Below are 21,583 nucleotides of genomic sequence, written 5' to 3'. Positions count from 1 at the left end.
TGAGATGGGCAGTAGTGGCAATTTTTATTAGGCTTGGGATGCAAAGTGGGTGTTAACTGGTGTTTAATAGATAGAGACAGGAAGTATGTTACTATTGTGAGCGAACAAGATAAACCAGATGTAGAGTCATCGGTTTAGTGGGTGGTACTATATTTTGCTCGCAAAAAGAATAGAACTTTGAGCTATTGAAGGAGAATATCCTGTCACACCGTTCTTGGGTATTATTAGGAAATTCATGCATTCCAGGAAAAGTATTCTGTTGCCTATGTCCTTAAATAACTGGTGAGGTGATTTTTCTTCCTGATGCTCCCCAATGGAGCAGAATAACCTGAGGTATTTTGGGGAAAATTATTGATTCAAGTCTGAAACATGGTGAAAATATCTTCACTTTCTTAAAATTCCTAAGTGGGAATTGCAGAGTCCCATTGCAGTTGCATATCTGCTCAACCACAGTTGAATATGTTTCTATGGGGAATTAGTCTGTCCATATTCTTTATGGTCTGCCTCTAAAAATCACCGTCTGTAATTCTTCGGAGCTGAAAGCACAGAATCACAGAATAATTTGGGTTGGAAGGGACCTTCAAAGGTCCAACCCCCAGCATTGAGCAGGGACATCTTCAACTAGATCAGGTTGCTCAGAGCCTCATCCAGCCTGACCTTGAATGTTTCCAGGGATGGGGCATCTACCACCTCTCTGGGCAGCCTGTTCCATAGCTGAGTGGAAAGACTTTTGCAGGGAATTATGAAAATTTTTCCTTTATAGCCTGCGAAGACCTCAGAACTGTTAACAAGTATCTCTATGGCTGTCTTTAAGGTTTTTGGTATGAAAGTAAAACAAGTGAAGCTAATGTAGTAGCAGCAGCGATGTTCAGGGCTTTTTTTGTTCTAATGCTTGATATTTTATTCAGGTAATACTGTTAACATTCCTTCTTTGGAGAGAGGAGACTCATGCAAATGCAGTTAGGGAAGATTTGCTCTCAGTTTCTCTTGTAAAAGAGAAAGATAAAAGCTTGGGTGAAAGATAAGTCACTCTTTTAAAGCTGTGTTGAGATCATGTGTGTTTTAACTTCTTGCCTTTGGGCATTTATATTTTGTTCAGAGTTGGGGTGTTTGTAGAGTGCTCGCACAGATTTATCCTTTTTCAGATATCACAGAACATGTGGCAGCGGGCGCTTTGAAAGCCATGTTGCAAACAGGATTTCATCCTGCCTGCAGGCTTCATTCTGTTAGCGCTGGGCAGGGACTCAGTACCTGCTCACTCATTGTGCTTTGAGAATGTTGTACTGCAAACAGATTTAATGTTATTGAAAGGTTTTCTGTGTTAGCACAGTTCTTGAAGCTCTTTCTGTGCTACACAGCTGATCCTTATTGTTCATGGAAGTCCGTAAGTGTGCTGTTGGATTTTGAGCAAATCTGATGAATTTTAATTTTGATAGAAAAGATGCTCTGTGGAAAGCATTCGAAAAATTCCTATTACCTTGTTACTTTAAAATTCAGGGAAGTGGATTTGATGCACAGTTGGTTCTCTCCAGTGCTGTGCTTATAAATTCAGAGGCGGTGATAATCCTGGGCGCGTACTGTTACTTGTAGGCAATAGCACTTTTTTAAAAACAAAACAGTCTGTGTTTTTCCACTAGTTGGAGTGGCTGTGTTGTATGTAATGAGCTAATGATCGTATTTTCTCAGTCATCTTAGTATGCATAGGGCGTATTTACAGATAGCTCTTCACTGTGTTGGAAATCTAACCATGCTTGAGTTGCTGATCTGACACATTCAAAATAGGGCCTTGGGATGGCTACTGACTTTCCTACACTGCTTTGCTCTGCAAACTGTTTTGAAACGGCTAAAGTTGCATTGGAAGAAGAGCCAGATGCTGGAGCGTACGACCGAATGTGTATGACAGGCGCCTGGCTGTCAGCAAAGGATGAAAAGGATGTTAAACTTGTGTTTAGACAAGTGTCACTTGCAAACTTTTGCTGTTCTGTTTGGATCGTAATGGTATTGCTCTCCTAACTTCTGTGGTGTGGAGACACGATACATTGAGGTTGTTATAGATGTACTCAGAGTTGCCTTGTCATTAAATGGGGTACTGTTATAGCTGCTGGAAAATCTGTGTAGAAGTATATTTTTGGGGTGAATTATCTTTTAGTGTCCTAAGAAACTAAAAAGTAACTCCCGTGTTTCCTCTCTCTGGGGGAAAAACTCTGCCAGATATATGTAATACATAAGGGACTTAGGCTGAGACATTGTATTTAAAATTGTTCAAAAGTAGATTATTCTAACAGACATGACAGCCATGCTTATCAGTGCTGTGATGTATTTTTACATAATCTTTATACATTGTAGTTGCAAAAAATGAAGTTCATTGACAAACACATTTTCAAACTTGCTTTCTTGGTCCAGACACTACCTCACTGAGAACATGCAGCTGTTCCATGCTTTAATGACTAAAATATTTGACACTAGGGCTTCCTTTGTCTGAAATGCCTTTTCGAATGTCCCTCTGGGTAAGTAGTTTTTATTCATTCAAATGCACTTTAGCGTAACTGGCCTGTGAAATTTATATAAGAAAAATTAGGTCATTTCCCTCTAAACAGAACCAAACAAATCAAACATTTGCAAGTCCTTTTCTTGGTGGTTCTAACCAACTGGACATGTTAAATGGAATATTAATAGTTGGTTCCCACCTGTGGTTCTAGAAGATTCAACAGTCACATATATCTTAGATTAATTTAATTAGTCTTATTCTTTCCTGGTTTTGGTGGTCAGCCTCTTTTGACCTTAATGTGTCTAAGGCTACTACTGCCTGTAGCCTGCAAGTTTCCTTGCATATTATATTCTGTTTATTCTGACTGGAAGGCTAAAGATATCAGTGAAAAAAGTCCGTATGGAAGAGTAAGAAACCACGTTTGTATTTTTGAAGTTGGAGTCCAGGATTTGCTGGTAAATGCCTGATATCATCTGAATTAGCCTTTCCATTGAACTTTGATTTCTGTATTAGTGTTGACAAACAAAAATTATATGCATACAGTTGTATATTCACACATAAAAGAACTGACTTTTCAGGGTAAATATCCTTCAACTGTTTCCTGTCTAGCGCTTGCTTTGGTGCGAGGTGTTTGGAGGACACTATTGCTCTGCATTTGAACAGAGGCAGAAGAAAAGGAGACAACTTGCGTTGAGTCCTGTAGAGTGTCCTCACTGGGACCTGTGAGTGTCAGTTCGCAGCCCTGGGGTCTCTATGACCCGGCTGCGTGTTGTGTCACCAGACCCCACATGTTGTGTCACCAGGATGCACAAGGCTCTGCTGAATCCACCATCAGTGAGTGGGAAGCAGGCTGTTTCTGTCGCTTCGCTGGGTGCTCTTGCACCACTGATAGCTGCCCAGTTGTCCTCTTTGTTTTGGGAATTTACTTATTGAACTTCATTGCTTAGTGTCTAATTTATAAATCTCATATTAAAAATAACTTCTTATTTTTAATCAATTTGTAAACACAGCTTGTGTGCCATTCTGTTCTTCCAGATCAGAAAGTACTGGTACTCAGCACAGGTGACTGTGGCTTTTATTTTATGTCTTAAATGCACTTCTAGTTTGAAATAATAGTAGCTGTGAAAGGGCTTACCAACACTTCCATGCTGTAGTGCCTTTAAATTAGGCATGTGATATTTTTGACTGTGAAAGCTTGATATGCTTGAATAGTCTTTGGAAACTATGTTAAGTATTTTTAAGAAGTTAATGTGACAAATCTGCTGATTTCTGAAATGTTGCACAGCCTTACACATGAAACACCACAAATCCCTGCCTCTTAAGGCATGAATTGATGTTAGCAATGAACAATAACCATTCCTATTGAACGCTAACCCAGCAGCAAGCACAGGTACATTTTTTAAATCTTGAAGTATTTGAAAACACAGGAAAAAAGCTGAAAGACAGCTAATTGTAAAAGAATGGCGATTGTAACAGAAAGTGTGAGACTTGCCTCAAATAAATTCTTATGCATTTTTGTCATGATTAAGAAGAATGTAATGCAATGTCTAATCTTTAAATTTTTCACACTTGTGTCCAGCCCTTAGTTTTATTTGAATAACCTTGCAAACAAGAAGTTTTAAATGAAGCTGCTTACTCAGTTTTACAACTCTTGTGTCTTTGGCCAAGGTCAAATTCTTAAATTGTTTAATAAACTTCAAATTGTTTTAAATATATGACTGTTAATGTTTAGAGACATAAAAATGGTTTGGATGTCCTCCCAGAAATATTTATTTTAAATGTAATTTAGGTATTAGAAATAAAAAGCTTTCTTTGGGTTATACTTTTTAATTCTGGGTGTGTGTTTTGGTTTTTTTTTTTGGTTGTTGTTTTTGTTGTTTTGTTTGTTTGTTTTAAATTGAGATTTCCAGTGTCAAGTGGAAACTGAATTTTTTTGCAGGACCTGAAGAAAAGATACAATGTGCACCTGTGCAGTGTGTTTATAAAACTTCGTGCTATTGACACTTGATTTTTTTTTTTTTTAGTAGAATTTTAAATTTATTTACTAATGCTGAATTTCTGGAAAAGTAGGAGTTGCCCATCGGAGTGAACAACTGAAAACTTAAATGTACCAGTACACACAAGGTTGTAAAGGAGCCAGGGGAAATAGTGGGTTTAAGCCTCATCAAGGGAAACTTAGGATAGACATGAACAACAACTCTGCAAAACAATGTCCCTTTCTAACAGTGAGGCACATAAGCTACAGGGTGGAAGGTTGATTCCCTGTTGATCTCTGCTTACAGAAATGTTATAATACTTCAAGGCTGACCTCTCTGGTGTAGCTGTGGAAGTGGATCCTGCCTTGAGGCAAGTGTTGTCCTACATAACCTCTTGTGTTCATTCTCTACCTCATTTTAGGGATTCATGAGAACACGAAGAATATAGCATTTATGTGTGCTGTATTGAGCTTTGCTACTTTATCTTCACTAGTATAGACCCCTCATTATAAGGACATTGAGGTGCTGGAGAGAGTGCAGAGGAGGGTGACGAAGCTGGGGAGGGGTCTGGAGCACAAGTCTGATGAGGAGCAGCTGAGGGAACTGGGGCTGTTCGGCCTGGAGAAAAGGAGACTGAGGGGAGACCTGATCGCTGTCTACAACTACCTGAAAGGAGGTTGTAGCATGGAGGGTGTTGGTCTCTTCTGCCAAGTAGCAAGTGATAGGATGAGAGGAAATGGCCTCAAGTTGCACCAGAGGAGGTTTAGATTGGATATTAGGAAAAAATTCTTCACAGAAAAGGTTGTCAGGCATTGGAACAGGCTGGCCAGGGAAGTGGTTGAGTCACCATCCCTGGAGGTGTTTAAAAGGTGTTTAGGTGAGGTTCTTAGGGACATGGTTTAGTGCTGGAGTTAGGTTATGGTTGGACTTGATGATCCCGAGGGTCTCTTCCAACCAAAATGATTCTATGATTCTAACCAGAAATGTTTGTTATTCCCTAACAATGATGTTTGTTTTCACGCTGAGGGAACCAGTAAGTGAAATGCACAGTGTGGCTCTTAGGTGGGTACGATGTGAAGAGATGCAGAGAACTACTGGTATAGATACTGCTTTGTTTTTAGACTTAGATTCTTTTCACCCAGGCTACTCGGAGGCCTTTAGCAGTTTTAGGCTGTTAGAGCTCCTGTTTGGGGGGGTTTAGCAGGTTGATGAGACACTTTTATTTCTGGTGACCTAGGGGAGTGGAAGAAGTTGGACCCTAAGGACATGCGTAACGTCATAACTAACCTGTAGCTTTGACTAAGCAGAATTGGGCTTTGTTTGCTTGTTGATACTTAATCATGGAGTTTCTGTTGCCTGTGCTTCTGCAGCTCTGTCTGAGCAAACATCTGTTTCAAACCGATAAACTGAAAAAACAGGAGCATGAGTGTGAGAGAGGAAAGAAAAAATAAATTACTGAACATTGGAATGTAAATCTTACAGAAGTCAGTGGAAAAGTAGCTCAGTTTTAAGACGTATCCAGGCTTTCTGGATTTAAGCTTATGTCTAGTTGCCAGACAGTATTTCAGTGTGAAACTGTGAAGCTCAGGCTTTTTAATTCTTGAGCAATACCAGAAGTATATCTACACATGCAGATGCCAAGTAGTCAGTCTTATAGTTACAAATAGTACTCCAGTTGTAGTGGGAATAGTACTTACACAGAGGAAGAAGGAAGAATGGCACTGCCTCTAGGAAAAACACCAAGAAAATGCTGGTGTGCTTCCCTCAGTGACAACTGGCTCCCTAGCATGGGACACCTTGGCTAAGACTTGCAGTAAGCTCATTTCCCATGTCCATCTCGTTTCGAATGTAATCTGAAGAACCTCATCTGTTATTGCAAATAAAACAGTGCATGTGAACATCTGCTGATACAGAGGGAGCTTCAGTGATTTGTGTAGCTGCGCCTGTTTGGAAGAGAGACCGTAGCAGCGTTTTAGGAGGCTCGAAAAACAGAACTGGCTCGAGTGAGTTGTGCTGGTAGGAGGAGTTCTGGTGAAGGATCTTTATTTTTGCCAGCTATTATTGTTGAACTTGGAAATTTTGAAAACTGAGTCAGCCTAGTATTTGTGAAAGAAATGAAAACAAAGAAAGATCAGGATAGTATTTCTTGTACTAGGACACAGATGTTGGATCTGCTTTGTTTCTGACCTGATACATCAGCCCTTGATGCTTTCTTAGGAGCAATTTCAGTTGTGCGTGTTTGGGGGACGGCAGTAGGACGGCTTCACCTAAACCACTTGATATAGTAACTGAAGTTGTTCCTTTTTTAGACTAAGTTGGAAAAAGTTTAAAATTTTGAAAGAGAATAAAGTTTCTCAAGCACTTTTCCTGTTCAAAGGGTGTTTTGCTATATGCCAGTTTAACTTGTTCCTGTGCCGATTGCTTTCTGTTTGACTTGTGATTGGTACCAAACATCACCATCTGTGACAGGGAATATAAAGCCCAGAGTTGAAGAGGGCAGCTGTTTGGTGGGGGGTTTTTTATTACTTGCTGTGCCATCAGCTCTCTCTTTAATTTTTTTTTTTTTCCTGAAAATGTTAATATAAGCAATACTTATTTTTAAAAATGTTTGTGTCAAGGGTTCTTTGACAGCCCCTGGAAGTACTTTATTTAGAGCTTTTTTTTTATGTTACTTTATATGTGGACTCTGCCCACAAGGATTCTAGCTTTCTATAAAAGCATTGGTGGTTAATTTCTGATATAACAATTAAATCTGTTACAGAACATCCTAAGGCTGAGAATTGCTGATGTCATGACTATCATGCATTGGTTGCTATGGAAATTAAGCAGGAATGCATTCAATATTAATACTGCATTCCTACCATTTGCACTTTCGTGATGGGAGAAGTACTTGCTTTCTCCAGGAATGCCAGTGGCAGTGATCCCTGTGACCAGGTGTGCTCTTTGCAAATACTCCCTTCCTTACTGTTCGGCAAAGTCATCAGCCACCATGGGAGGGCTTACACAGTTTACATTGACTCTGTGCACCTAGTAATTGTGTGTCCCAGTCCTCAAGTGTGTTTGTGCTAACGTGCCACGATGGATTTGCATGAGATTTTACTTACATTGGACAAGTTGCTGCCCAGGCACTTCAGTTTGTTTCTTCTCCTTTAGTTTCCAAGGGAAGTTCCTCTCAGAGATCCTGAAAGGTTGTTTATAGAAGTGTGGGATTTGTGTGTCTGCTTTTTAAAGTGGTTTCCACACAATCTCTTTCCTGTGGCAAGACAACAGAGTTTGGTGATAGTTTATTTTTGTTACGTGTTTAACTTCCATTTCAGACTGGAAGGAACAGACCATGTCTTAATCTATCTAGCAGCTGTATTTGCTTTCTCTATCAAGTTTTGAAAAATGTCACTCGTAAAATGCTGTTGCACTAATAAGTTGAACTAGTATTTCAAATTTAAGACCATGTATTGATATAATTACAATTTAACAGTTAGGATTTAAATGTGAGAGTACTAGAAAAGGTCTGTAGTGAAGCTGTTTGCCAAGTTTCTTGAAGAAATATTTGTCTGATTACTACCCATTACAAGTTAGATAACTGTTGCAGCACTGGTTAAATACAGGAGCCATGTATATCATGTATATACTCTCAGCCTGACGGAAAAAAGTATTTAGAAGTAAGCCTAAAGACTTGGAAGGGGACCTGCTGCTTAAGGAAGACTTGGCTAATAAAAGAAGAGGACCACAGCCTTGTGAATATACAGTTGAAAATCATTTTTACAAGAAACAAATTTAAAAATATATCGATATCTATAAGGAATTAACACACCACCACCACACCCCAGGAAAAACCCAGGAAGAATTTTGAAACTGCTTGTAAAATGCGCAAGGCCACCAATACCGATAGCGATGAGCTCCTGCAAAAATGGTGCAATGGGAAGAACAAGGGTTTTTTTTGGTGAAGGGCTAAAAGCGTAAAGTGTAACTGCAAACAAAGCACCTTTTGTGCTCTATATCATAAAGAAGTATTGTGTGGCAGTGTAATTTCTTTTATAATTCAGAATTGATTGATGCTCAATGAGGTCTGTGGATTGTACCCTTTTGCTGTGGGTAGATGCACTTGATACGTGCAATAATGTCCCCATTCACTGGAGTGGAAGCAGCATTGAAAACTGCAGCTAAACTTGCTGTCTGTAGCCGTAGTGGCATGACTGATTGCTGGAAGTTGGAGCATGGGGCTTGAATAGAGGTTTGGCACCACCGGGGAAAATGGTTGTCTGTTTTGGAGTGTGACATGAGGCAATATTTACCCTGCTCTGTTTCTCCCTTTTCCAAGCAAAAGGCAGGTTGCCAAGTACAGGGACTGAATGGTTTGGATCTTCCGTTGGAAAAATTTTGCCTTCACTGGGGTAAATGAGATGTGCAGATAGCTCAGGAAATCCAAAAGTTGTCTTCTATTTGTATAATACTTTATGTAATGGACATGCAAACTAGATGGTTTGTTCCATGCATGTATCCTTTTCTCTGTCCTCTAAGAAGCTCAGCTTTGGTCCTGTCTATATCCTCCCTTTTTAAAGAGAAATTGACAAACTGTCTTAAGTTACTAAACCCAAAACTTTCCTGTGACAAATATGGGCAGAATTTGTGTCTTTGGAACTTCCAGAGGAGTCATGGCAGAACGGAAGATACCAAAATTAGATAGCTGTTGGTGTAAATATGGTCTTCCAGACACATAGTAAGTGCACCTTTAGTTGTTACTCTTTGTGTATTTTCAGGATTAAATTTTTCTAGTTAGTGTGTGTTCTGAGGAAATGAAGAACTTGCAGAAGTGTTGAGCAGGCTCAGAGGAGAGAGTCCAGTTGCTATTTTGGCAGGTCCAGCATTCAGTTATAAGGCTCATTTTTAAAAAGCTCTGAAGTGTCAGGTCTTTTTTATTTATCTCGTAGTTTCTATGCAATTTATTTTTTCAAACTGTTCTCCAGCTGTGAGGGCTGGTTTAAATGAAATTCTTGCAGAATTGTTCCATCTAGATTACTCAGTTTTTAAAATGCCACATAGTGAGATTTAATGTTAAAGCCTCCTGTCCCTGAAGATCTTTGAAAGCTTTCAGCAGTTTAATGGTATGTAGGGTGGTATGTAGAATCTTTTTTTGGACCACGTTGCCTTTTGTGAAAAACCCCTCAACTTTCAAATTTATATTAATTAAATCCTTAGAACAGTTTGTCCATTTAGTTGAATCTATTATGATTTATCTGATACTGTACTTCAGTGTGTTGCTAAAGGGGCAAATATTTTTGTTGTCCATCTAGTTAAGTGTGGTGCCTAATTAATGAAACAAAACCTGGGAATTTTCAAATAACTCATGACAGAGTATTCTGTGATGGAGTGGGGCTTCTCAATAGGTTATTAAACCTAGGTTTACCACTGCATTAAGTGATAAGTGTTGATCCTTGATTCTGATATTTTAAAACCATTTCTTTGCTTTCTAGCTAGTCTAGAAAATAAATGCTGAATTGCATACAATTTTTACAGCCCTATGTAAATAGGGGTAAGATTCTTTGACCTATACCTCTTGTTACAAAAATTCAGAAGGCTTTTCTTCAGTAGTTTCTATGGTTTTCTTCAAGACTTAAGTACTTTGAGTAAGGATATGGATGTTTCTGAAAGAACATTTTCTTCCCCTTTTAAAAAAACCTGATTGGAAACGTAGGGAGAAATTGGGAAGCTTTGTGCGTTTGTTTTTTTTTTCTTTCCCCTCCCCCCCTCCAGTCTAAAATGAAACTATCTATAGTGCCCCAAGCACCACACTCTGTATTTCTTGAAATTGCTTTCTCTGTAGACTAATATTATTGTAGGTTATTAATTTAAAAGCTTTGAGACTTGCAGTTTCTATTCACTGTTGTTTGGTGTGGTTTGTTTTGTTTTTTAAGTAGTTCTTGATAAGATGAAAATACAGCAAACTGTTATATTTTAAAAACTTTTATGTGAGGATGATGAATGTTTCAGTATCCACATAAAAGCCTGGCATTGTAACAAGAAACAATTTTGGTCTAAAATTTTAAAAAGGGGGAGGAGAAAAAAAGAAGGATCTTCCTGTTTGCAACATTGAAATATCTTGTATTTGGACATGAATGTTCAAATGTATTTGGTTATTTTGCTATGTAGGATAATTCAGTTTTCGACATTAAATGTATTTATCATTATTTTAAAATAATTTATTCGCAGTCATATTTTTACTGACTTGAGGTTTTCATGCTATGCTGATGAGAAAAGTGACTAACGCTCATGCTGAATAAGCAGGAAAGTACATTTCTACTTTTCAGTTTCTTTTTTTTTTTTTTTTCCCTGAGTAAGGAAATTCTGTCTTTCCCTCCGAATTTCTAGATGTATCACACTTTTCTACTGATGTTGGTGCCCTATATAAATACAAAGTCGAACCTCCAAATACAGCTCTCAAAAGAAGGCTAGCAAAGTGCTGATAATGACTGTCATCCCAGCTGTACTGAGATGAATTTAGAGATTGGATTTTTAAACCCAGGGAGTTTAAAGAGCTGCTATTAAGCTTTTCTCCCCCTGCTCTCTTTCCTGCAGTACCTGGGACATGTCGAGGTGGATGAATCCAGAGGAATGCACATCTGTGAGGATGCTGTGAAGAGACTGAAATCTGTATGTATATTTGTTTCATGAAAAAGTTGGCTGTGGGGTTGTGAGCGTGGCGAGAGAAGGTGGGTCCCAGCTCCAGGCTGAGCTGGTGTCCCAGGGCAGGGGAGCAGCTGGCGGTGGGAGAGCGTGGCCGCGGTCAGGGGACGTGCACATCTGGCCATGGGAGCCAGAGAGCTGCAACTGCTCTTTCTGCTCCCAGAAACTATTTGCAAAACAAAAGTGTAAAAATCCTCTGTGACCTTTCAGAATAAGTTGGTACCCACATGGGACTTCAAGCATTGTTTTTTTAACAGTTCTTTCTCCCTTTCTCTCTCTTTTCCTCTCCCTCTCTCTCTCCCTCTGTTGCCTGCCACTTTAATAGTGACTTAATTCACCGTTATTATACAAAACATTACTTGATTAAGGCTGCTTTTTTCTAATGCACTGCAACATTGTAGTCATGCATGAAATAATCTGGCTTGCATCTGCTCAGAGTGGCCTGAAGGCTGCCTAATTCTGATATGTCATGAAGTGGGCTGCTCTTAGTTTGGCTTTTGTGAACGTTTGCTCCTGTAAATGGCACTCGTTCAAAGCTCTTTGTATTTCTGTGGCTCATTTGAAGAGGTCTTGCCATCTCTTTCCTGCAGTAGTCATATCACAAAATCCTGCGGAAATAGCGAACTTGAAAAAGTCCGTGATCAGTCTGTCGAGGAACTGAGGCTGCAGCAGCGTTGAAGAGAACAGAAGGAGAAAGGACATTGAAAGTCTGAATGGAGATAGGGAACTGCAGTCCTTTTCATCGCTTCTCTTACGTGTCTTAGCTATGTACATTCTACAGCGATGCCTTTAGTCGAAGAAACTCTTGTATCCTTGTAGCTCAACAAAAAAAGTACACCAGACGCTTCTACTGCACCTTTGCTAGCTTAAGATATCTGCTACTGGACATCGCTTTTTTCCTCACCAAATGTGAGAGCTCAAATGGCTTCCAGCTAAACCTGTTCTTCCCTTCTTCCTAGCACACAACAGAGGATTATAGGTTATCTTTTCTTCCTTCTGTTGTGCTGTAAAGTTTCTGAATTGGTTTAGTGCTCCGATTAAAATCAAGTCTTTTCATTCTTTTCTCTCGCAGCTAATGTATAGCAACCTGTTAAAGCCGCGTCCCATCTGTTCCCATTCAGTCCAGCAGTGATTGGTGATTGATTTTTATTAAAAAGGGCCTCACAAAATATAAATGAGTTCCTTTGTTCTGTGGGTTTAGTCGATGTAGCTAAAAGTGCAAGTACTGGCCACATAATGAATTGCATCCGTTTTTGTCTCATTCTGATTTTTGTTCTATCAGAATACTTGCTATTAGCACACCAAATAACCTTGCAGTATCTACTTCATGCAACTTCTCTCATTCTCTTCTCTGGGGAGCTATGCTGTGAAGTATTTGTTCTCTAGTTTTCTTATAAACTTTAAGCCCACAAGCCAGCTAAGTGTAGCTAACCTTGTAAATAATGAGATGCAGTAAAAGCAGAGTGCCCAGTTTCTTCTGGAATCTGGATAATTCCAGGATTGTGATTCTTGATCACCTTAATTATTGATTCAAATGTCAGATTTGGATATCAAACTTTTACAGTGTGTTCTGTGGAAGTAAATAATTTCATTTCCCTATTCTGCGCTATGTAATAGTTCCAAATTCCGAATGGCACCAACTTACCCTTTCTCATAAATTCAGTGTTTTTCTTCAGATAATTTTGATCTCTTCTTCTGTTTGAAGTTCTTGATGTCTCGTTTACATAGAGGCACGTCTCTTAGGAACGCTGTTTCCATTGTCTCCTTTGTCAGTGTTGGAAGTTGAGAAGCAAAGGCATAGTTCTCCTTGGGCCCTGAAACTACTTTGTGCACATGAGTTGCCAGACTCCATGAGATCCAAGGTGCATTTGGGGCTGCTCGCTGCAATTCAACCCCTGCCCCCCACCCCAAGTGTTTGGGTTTTAAATTCTGCTGTTACTGAAAGCTCTTTTTCTGTACAATATGCTCTCTTAATTAGCAAAAGCCAGACCACTGGATGATGTTTCAGCATGCAAGGAATGTGATAAGAAAACAGTTTGTTCTTGTGGTAGTCTCTTGCTTTCACAATACATGGTTATTCTGATGGGCTTTCTCTTGGTCTTGAAAGAATTAGAATTTTTTAGCTGCAGCGTTCAAACTGAAAGACTCTCTTAAGGGGAATAGGACTTCACTTTTCCTATGGTTAAACTATATCAAAATGTATGTGGCCTATCTTAATCTTTATTGTTTTCTTTGCAGGTAATATGTAGGTTTTACAAATCCAGTCAATAATTAATAGTTCTGTTCTCTAAGACAGAATTGTTGAATATTTGTATCTTGTAGATTCGAAAAGTTAAATTCTGTCTGTCTACTTATTTTCATAGATTTATTTTTTCCTCTTGATTCCTGTTCTCAAACGGTTGGCAATTCATTTGGGGAGCCGAAGTCTTGTTCTTTAGTGTTGACTAATGGATTTTACAACATTTAATGGGATTTGTTGAGAAGAATATAAAACAATGTTAATCTTGGTTTTAGGAGTAGCTTAATTTCTGCTTTGCTTTTTGAAAGAAAAGATGCAAACAAATATTTCTGTCTCTTTATTGTGGGAAATAACCTTTCAGGGTTTTTTTTTATTAGCTGCTCATTAATGTGTTGTAATTGTTTTTGAGCACTGCATCTTGCAGAACTTGAAACCAAGATGATGGTGAGCATTTTATTCAGGCATTGTTTAATTAACGACTGAATAAAAAAAGTCACTTTTAGATAGAGTCCGTCATCCACAGTGTATTCTGTTGTTACTGTTTTATAGCTCTGAAATTGCACACCACCACTACTATAATGTGCAGATTATAAGATTGTTTAGAATGAAGACAAACTGGAGTTATGTTCCTATTTTTTGTCTGATGAAATGATACCACAGTCTCATTAACCAGATCAGAAACCCATGTATTCAGCTGTCAGTCCATTATTAACATGGGTTAATGGAGCCTGCCTTTTTTTCTTTAGCAGGTAATTTCCAGTGTAGCTTACATTTCTCCCTTAGTAGGGATATATTACTAACTGTGTATACATTTTGTATGTGGTAGGATCCTTGTATTTGGACTTGGTTCTTCAGAACCATTTCACTGAATTAAAAATATTTAGCACAAACTGGAAAATAACTTTGTAAGTGCCCTGTAAGTGTATTTGACTTAGGTGTGGGGACGTCATATAAAGACAAAAGTTTGCTCTCTCATGTCGCATTTTAAGTCAGCTTTAGTGTGTAGTATTTGTTTCTAACTTGCCATTTTTTGTTTTAAATGATGCATTTGTTTTAATATATGTTCTTGTTTTAGCAGGTAAAGAGACATAATTTAATATTTTAAAACATGCATTAGTTATCTCTAAACTACATTAACTTAGTGTTGTTTAAAATCCATTTTGCATGATGCCTTTTCCATTAACCTTTTCTGGTTTATTAAAAAAAATAATCTTGTTTAACAAGCACTTTGCTGAGAACAAAATTAACCATCATCTAAAAATGAGGTAGCTTCTGTGGATCTCTTTAGCTTTTGCTATCTTTAAAAAGCGGTTATTTAGTGTACTGCAATAGTCATTGCTCAACTTGGCAGCAGCATCCAACCCCATCTCATTATGTACGCAACACTGTGATTAAGCCATTAGTTCCCCTCCTAGAGTTCAGCATATCCTGTCCAAATACATAACCATTTCTACCTCTAAAAATTGTTAAGCTTTTTCAGCTGACTGAACTTAGAGATGTTCTTTATGCACTGTCTGAGCTGACATGAAGATGTTACAGATACTGGGAGGAAAGCTCTGCGGAAGGACACAGGACAGAGGCGCAGGGCAACACAAGTCAGGAAATGCAAAGTCGAGACTGACACTCCCTTCTTAACTTTGCGTTTCCTGGCTTTTGTTGGCTTGCGTCAGAACCAGAGCTTTGTATTAAATATAACCCTGCTTATCAATTGGTTCTCGAGGCACTGCCCCAGGATATTTGTAACAATATTTTTAATATTGTTATCAGCGATCAACATGTTGGAATGGTACGGTGTTAATCTGGGGTCAGGGGCTGTGGCAAAGACGCTCTCTGTCTCATCTGCAGTTCTCCACCTCCTCCCCATTCCTTGCTGTGCCACGGCTGCCTCCCCACTGCAGCGGGTTGGGAGGCAGCAGGAGCGGCGCTGCGCTGGGCGCCAGCTTCCCCCGGCCCAGGGGCAGCGTGTGCCTGAGCTCCCACCCGGCCCAGAGAAACGGCCTCTCGGGAGGTTGTTTCGGATCTTGCAGGCTTGGTGTTTTTTATCTCCACAGTCTGGTAACAAAGCCAGTAAGCTAAGCTGCATGCAAATATGCTTAAAATTGCGTGCTGCCTTTTTCTCAATATGAATTGGGCAATTGATATAATCACTTCCAGGCTGAAGAAATTTAGGAAGCTGTAGTTCAGGTCTTGGTATCTTTGCACATGCCTGACTGTTCCTGTCTGAGCTGACTTTAGGGGGGTCTTGTTCAGCCTATCAGTTCAGAGTTGTAGAATGAATATCTAATCTTCGTATAAATATTGTATAAAGCCTTGGAAAGCTTTACAGAGGGGGGAAAAAGGAAGGGACCACAAGGTAAGATGAAATTCCTCACTGTTCAGAGAAGACTGCGTGAGATACGTAGTGTAAGAATAAGCGTGCAAACCAAAGCAACAAATGAAACAAAACAGTGTTTAACCCTGCTATACACTAGTCATACATGTTTCTCCAGCTTACAGAGCATTTGCTTTGAGAAAGAGTGATCTGTACAGAGCAAACTTGACCGTAATTCTGGAGTTAGAGCTTTGCGTTTCACAAGAGCCCATACAGTATTTTAATTGTTGAACCACCGTGTCTGCTGCCAAGTTTGGTTTATAACCTAACTAAAAGGGACTAAACAAGAGAGAGTGAAAATAAAGTAACCACTTTGCATGAAATTGGGGCTGAAGTTCTCTTCTTTCCACCAATTTCAGGGCAGTAGCTTATTAGAACTGTGTGCGTGCCCTTTGGTCTGCATTTTCATGGGATTATTTTCACATTTGCCTGTCGCACCTTCTCATGGATAACTCTAAAAACCCCTTCCTTTCCCTCCAAACCCTATTCTTGTGTGTGCTTGTTGGTTTGAAACCCTGGGACATTTTAGCTACCTACAGTAATAGCGCTCGACTTGTCCCCCCTGTTCCTCCAGGAAAGGAAGTTCTTCAAAGGCTTCTTTGGAAAAGTAAGTCTAATGCCTCATTTGTGCTTGCACTATAAGGAGTTACATCCCTGGTATAGCACTGCCATAAAATCAGGGTGTTGAGAGTCCCCTAATCCATTTCAGAATATTTGCTTGTACAACAGACTCGGAAATATGTTGATCAAACAAATAATATGGTTAAAAAAGCAACCTGAAACAGAAACTTGAATCCATTTGGACAATATCAGAAATCCAGTGTTCCGAAGCAATTTGATCTTCCTGAAAAAAAAGTGAATTTTCCTTTTAAACCCTTAAACTTGTGCCAGCCTACATCACCTGGGCAAATACCTACAGGGCAGTTGGGGTCTGTGCCTTGTAAGTGTTTCGTGGGCAGCTGCCTGGCACCAGGTGTTGGCGATGGGGGAGAGCAGGGTGCCTACACAGACCATCTCTTAAACCTTTCTTTTTTGAGCACAGTCCTAACACAAAGGTATATGAAGATGAGACCAGGCATTTACGTACTATGTTTTTCTAATTGCAGCTCAACTCTATAACTGAGAAATTTACTGTTTCTATCCTTGCTCTTGTTTTCATGAGGACAGTGTCTGCGACGTGAAGGGAAGCAACTCTCTGTTCTTATTAAGAACATGCTGTACTGACAGCTGGGTGGTTTTATTCCTGCTGTCTCCATCTCTGCAGAGCAGCACGGGTAGCCCCCTGGAAGAGATCTCTCTCTCTTTTGCCTCTCATCTGTTCCCAACCCCTGTGTTTAAAATTCCTCAAAAACATTTCATTTAGCTTACGTATGGAGTTAATATAAGATGTGGCTTCTGAAGTATCTTCTTAGAAAATGAATCTTGGCTTAAATAGAAACTAACAGGTTTTTGACTTCTATACATAAAAAAGTCTTTTGGAGCAGATTATTCTCTGGTTGCAAATTTGTTTTGGCTTTGCTTGGGGAGTAAATGAGGCTTATTCAGCTGTTCTTTTTTCACCTTTCACTCGGTGCTGCATATCACACAGGGACAGCTGTTTCCCCAGTTGAGGTTTCTTCTATGATCTGGGAAAGCGCACATCTAAAATGTAGTGATGGTGAAGTAAGAGGCTCTTAATATTTTTAGTGCCAAAATACCGTAGGTGGGAGATCTGTTAGATTAACCAGATCATTCCTATGTGCAAATGAAATTTAAGAGCTGGAATCTACAAAGAATGGAGTCAAAACATGCCATTTGCTTTGCAACTGAAAATGCTAAATACTACTTACAATTTACTTAAAAGAAACAGAAACCCCGCACGTCTCAACCTGATCAGATATGTTAGTTTTCTTTCTGATTGTTGGTATTAGCTTACGTTAGGGTACATAAGAAAGCAAAGATGTAAAAGGACAGATACTTGCATAGCACTTAATTAAAAACCTCAAAGACAGATATTTATCTATTAAATATGCCAGCTTCCCGGTTACATCTTGGTTGCTTTTTTATGAAGTCTGGTACTTTACCACAGCCTTGTAGATTTGCTTTGTCTTTTATTATAATATTTTGCCAGAGGGACCTACTTCTACTTCAGCTTGTGAAGTTTCATTAGTTGGCACTGAAAACACTTAAATCCATGGTGTCTAGATATCCCCACAGCATCGTAGGACAGCGACTTTATTGCAGCTTTGGTGTAAAATGGGAGCCCAAGTCTAGGGGAAAACTGCCAAGAAAGGGACAGCTGTTCTCCTATTAATAATTGAGAAATACTAATAGCTCTTGATATCTTTTGGCTGTCTCATCTATAATTTCTCCACAGATGCCTTGCATTGGGATTAATAGAATATTCTGAACTCCAGAGGTGCTTAAAACACATTAGTAGCTTTCAAAAAGTCACTCTAGACAGGTTTGCTGCTTTCCCCATCTGTATTTTTCTCTCCCTAAAAGGTAAATCTGACGAATTTGTATCTGGAAATGTTCAGTATTGAAAATATTTTTTTTTCATCTTTAAATAAAAATGAGATGTCTGTTGATAGCTCCAAGGTAGGTTTCTGCAGTTTTCTTTTGCGTAGTATATGCAGTGTAACCAAATCTACTGCCTTTTTAGGCATTTCTTCATATTTTAAAGCTAAGACTTTTCTGTTGTAATGAATAATAGTACAGATTTGGTTATCTTTCTCATATTTGGCTCTGAGTGCGTGTATTTCTTATCATGCAATGTTTTACGCAGAGTCAGAAATGAAACATTTTCTTTATGTATACCTCAGACTCCAGATACATCTTACAGCTGTTTGAAAGTCTCAGGACAGAATGAAATAGGCAAAAAGACTATACATAATTTAGAAGTATTTTAAAAGTGCCTTACTGGGGAACTTCTGCTCTGGCATCCTTAAAACTTTATTTTCCACCTTACAATACAGCTGCTACTTATCTCCACATTTCTGTCACTTCTAACAATTAAATTGTTGTGACCTGCACTGCTAATCAGGAAAGTACACATATCTCTGAGGCATCGCCAGCTTGTCAGAGAGGTTTCCCTCCTGCCCAGCCTGCAGTGCTCCTGCTTTGTCTTTGGGCCTTGTTGTCTCTTAGGACAGGTGCCTCGCCTGCCCTCCTGGAGACCCGAGGACTCTGAATTGCTCCAGATAACGAGTCTCGCATTGGCGCAGGTTACCGAGCTCCTGGGAAGTGCTGAGCAGCCAGGTTTCCATCGGGGCTGACTCGGCACGGCCAAGCCAGGCTCCCGGGAGTGGGTGCCACATGTGGCTCTCCTCCAGCAGCGCTGTCATCCGCACGCTCTTGAGTAGTAAGACAAGCTCCTGATCTGGGTGCCTAGATGAGTCCCTTGGTAGCAACATTTAAGACCACACTGTTCCAGTGAATACTGGCCATTTGCCCTAGATACTTTTGGAGTCACCTATAACTTTGTGCACAAGCTGTGATCCTGCGTTGGAGCTCCCTTCCCATGCAGTGTCTTGCATCAGGTCTGATCTTTGTCCAGTGTGTGCCAGGAGTGCGACTGCTCGTGTCTGCCCTGTAATCACGATATACTTGGCAATATTCCACCCACAATGGACTAGTACTTTGATTTGTATATCCAATGTAAACTGATTTGTAGAAGTATGTTCCTTTATATGCCACTTATAGGCACGGCTAAGCTGAGGATTTAGTAGATGAGAAGGTCGTATGTTGCCCAGCAGTAGCAGCTGTGGGTTTGGGATATAGACTTTAAGGACTTACTGCTTTGAAGCGATGCATGCATCATAAATCTAGAAGAAGGAATTGAGAGATGAAAGTGTGGTTTGTTTTTCTCTTAGTGTAGCAAACCCATGTTTGGTTATCTTGCATGAGGAACCTTATGTTTCTAGTGGGAGATGGGGACTTAGCCCTTCAGCCTTTTCATTTTATTCTGAAAAATGTAAAGTTCCATGTCTTAGCTGTTTCTGAATCCTCATTTGGTAAAATAACAGGTGAGGAGTAGCTCTGTTGAAGATCAGTACTGCTTTATGAAGTACCCAGCTCAGTTAAACTTGACTTTAATGCAAACATCAGGAACTGTTCACTATTTCTGCAGAAACAAGGTTTTTATTGTTTTCTGGAGAAAGACGTATCTTTGTTTCTAATGATGGTAATCTAAACCAGACAGTTACCTGGAGGCATTGTCTTCTCCTGACTGTATTTGCTTGAAATAAAGCTTTTAAGACCATTAACAGCTTATAAGAAACAGGTACTCCTTTTTAAAACAGTTCAAGGAGACAGACCTTTGCAAACCATTTGTTTTGGGGATTAATAGGGGCTTTTACGTTATGGAAGCTAGCTGAGCATTGAAAATATAAACTATGTTTTGTGGGTATTGATATTTAATGCCTTTTAAGATCAGAATTTAGAAGTAACTTTTAAATGCTGCAATATTTTTGAACACATATGACGGTAAATTTAAGTACATCTTCCTTTGTGAATTATATTGCATAATACTCTTTCCACTAGGCATCCCAGAATCTGACAGTTTTACTTTAAACCTTCTCTGGGGGATGGATATTTAGAAACTTGCTTCTGCAAGCACTTCTGCATAGCTTGCTCTCACACTGTGCTCATTTTCTCTCTTTTCTCTTTCAATCACTCTTCCGTACAAGTCAGTGCCATTCTCTGTTCTCACCAAGCCTTTTGAAAACGCTCGGGGTGTCATTACTGCTTCCGGAATTAGGACAAATAGTTCCTCCCCAAAACAAACAGAAGTTCTGCCAGGCCCATTTTCTTTGCACTTGCTGCTTTCTCTGAGAATGAAACTGATGTGATGTAACATGAGACTTTTCACTCCATGATGTTTCGTCCTTATAGTGTCAAAATCGTTGTTGCAGACTTGGAACATGTGGTAGCTTATGCCAGAGTGTGTCCTTGCTCCATTACTTGCTATATGAATATAAATTATGTACATCTGCAATGAACTATTAAAAAGAAATTCTTGCATGAAGGCCCTGGCTGATACCCCCTCATCTGCTGCTGCTGCTGTTGTTGTTCTCTTCACTCCCTGCAGTGGTCTGTGGTGGGTGCCATTAGCAGCCACAAACTATGTAAACCTAGTGCTTGAAAAAACATTATGGGGAGAATATTTTATTGACTGGCTTAAAGTATGGGGCTTGTGAATTAAAGTAACATGTTTTTTAAAAAAAAACCTAGTAGCAGTTCTCTGTCACAACCTGTAAAATTCTGTTGACATCGTACATATTTTCTGTTCAGTGAGCTAGTTTCAGAATATTGTGTCGAGTTTTTTTGTAACTTTCCCGTAAAAAGTAAACAGTCTAGAAAGAGTCTGTAGTGTAAGTGGCTCCTGAAGCCTTCCTGCATTTCCCACTTTGACTCACCCTCAGCTTGCAGCAGCTGCAAGTTCCCACAGCCAGACCCTGGAGCGGAGCCAGGCGGCTCCTGCGCTGCCCCAGCCTGCTCGCGCCAGCGCCTTCTCAGCGTGCACACACCAAGTGCTTAACAAATCCTGGTTTTCTGCCTCTCATCCAAGATGTGACATTTAGCTCTTAATAAATTGGTGGAACATGTTTGGATGAGTGATCTTAGCATTAAGCTCGTAACACAGGAACTGGTGATTTTTGGGTGCCTTTAACACTGGTTTAAGGTGATGCCATGATTCTGCCATGCGACTGTAAGGGCAGAGGATAGGGCTCGTGGAAATGCCAGGTAAGAATTTAACTATGTTTAAACTTGTGCTGAAGAAGCTACCTGTGGTGTAACTCCTTATGAATTAGTGTCTTCTGACTCTTTAGTGGAATTCTTCACCC

General features: G+C 39.6%; 1 protein-coding gene across 35 annotated transcripts in view; it reads left to right on the top strand.

Annotated features, from left to right (window-relative positions):
* The window catches only part of NUMB (NUMB endocytic adaptor protein), a 95,267-nt gene that overhangs the window by 60,647 nt on the left and 13,037 nt on the right, over positions 1 to 21,583 (top strand). For 11 of the 35 annotated variants that reach the window (XM_065064538.1, XM_065064526.1, XM_065064514.1 and 8 more), the window contains 2 exons: positions 11,038 to 11,112; positions 16,330 to 16,362. In XM_065064538.1, coding sequence (XP_064920610.1) covers positions 11,038 to 11,112; positions 16,330 to 16,362 — 108 coding nt within the window. Of the gene's footprint in view, positions 1 to 11,037; positions 11,113 to 11,470; positions 13,829 to 16,284; positions 16,363 to 21,583 lie in introns of all 35 variants that reach the window. The other 24 variants (XM_065064536.1, XM_065064522.1, XM_065064512.1 and 21 more) reach the window with 4 other exon arrangements.

This window comes from Columba livia, chromosome 5 (genome assembly GCF_036013475.1).
Source record: "Columba livia isolate bColLiv1 breed racing homer chromosome 5, bColLiv1.pat.W.v2, whole genome shotgun sequence".
Taxonomy (NCBI): Eukaryota; Metazoa; Chordata; class Aves; order Columbiformes; family Columbidae; genus Columba; species Columba livia.
The sequence above is the reverse complement of the archived record's forward strand: the minus strand, read 5'-3'. Positions and strand labels throughout refer to the sequence as shown.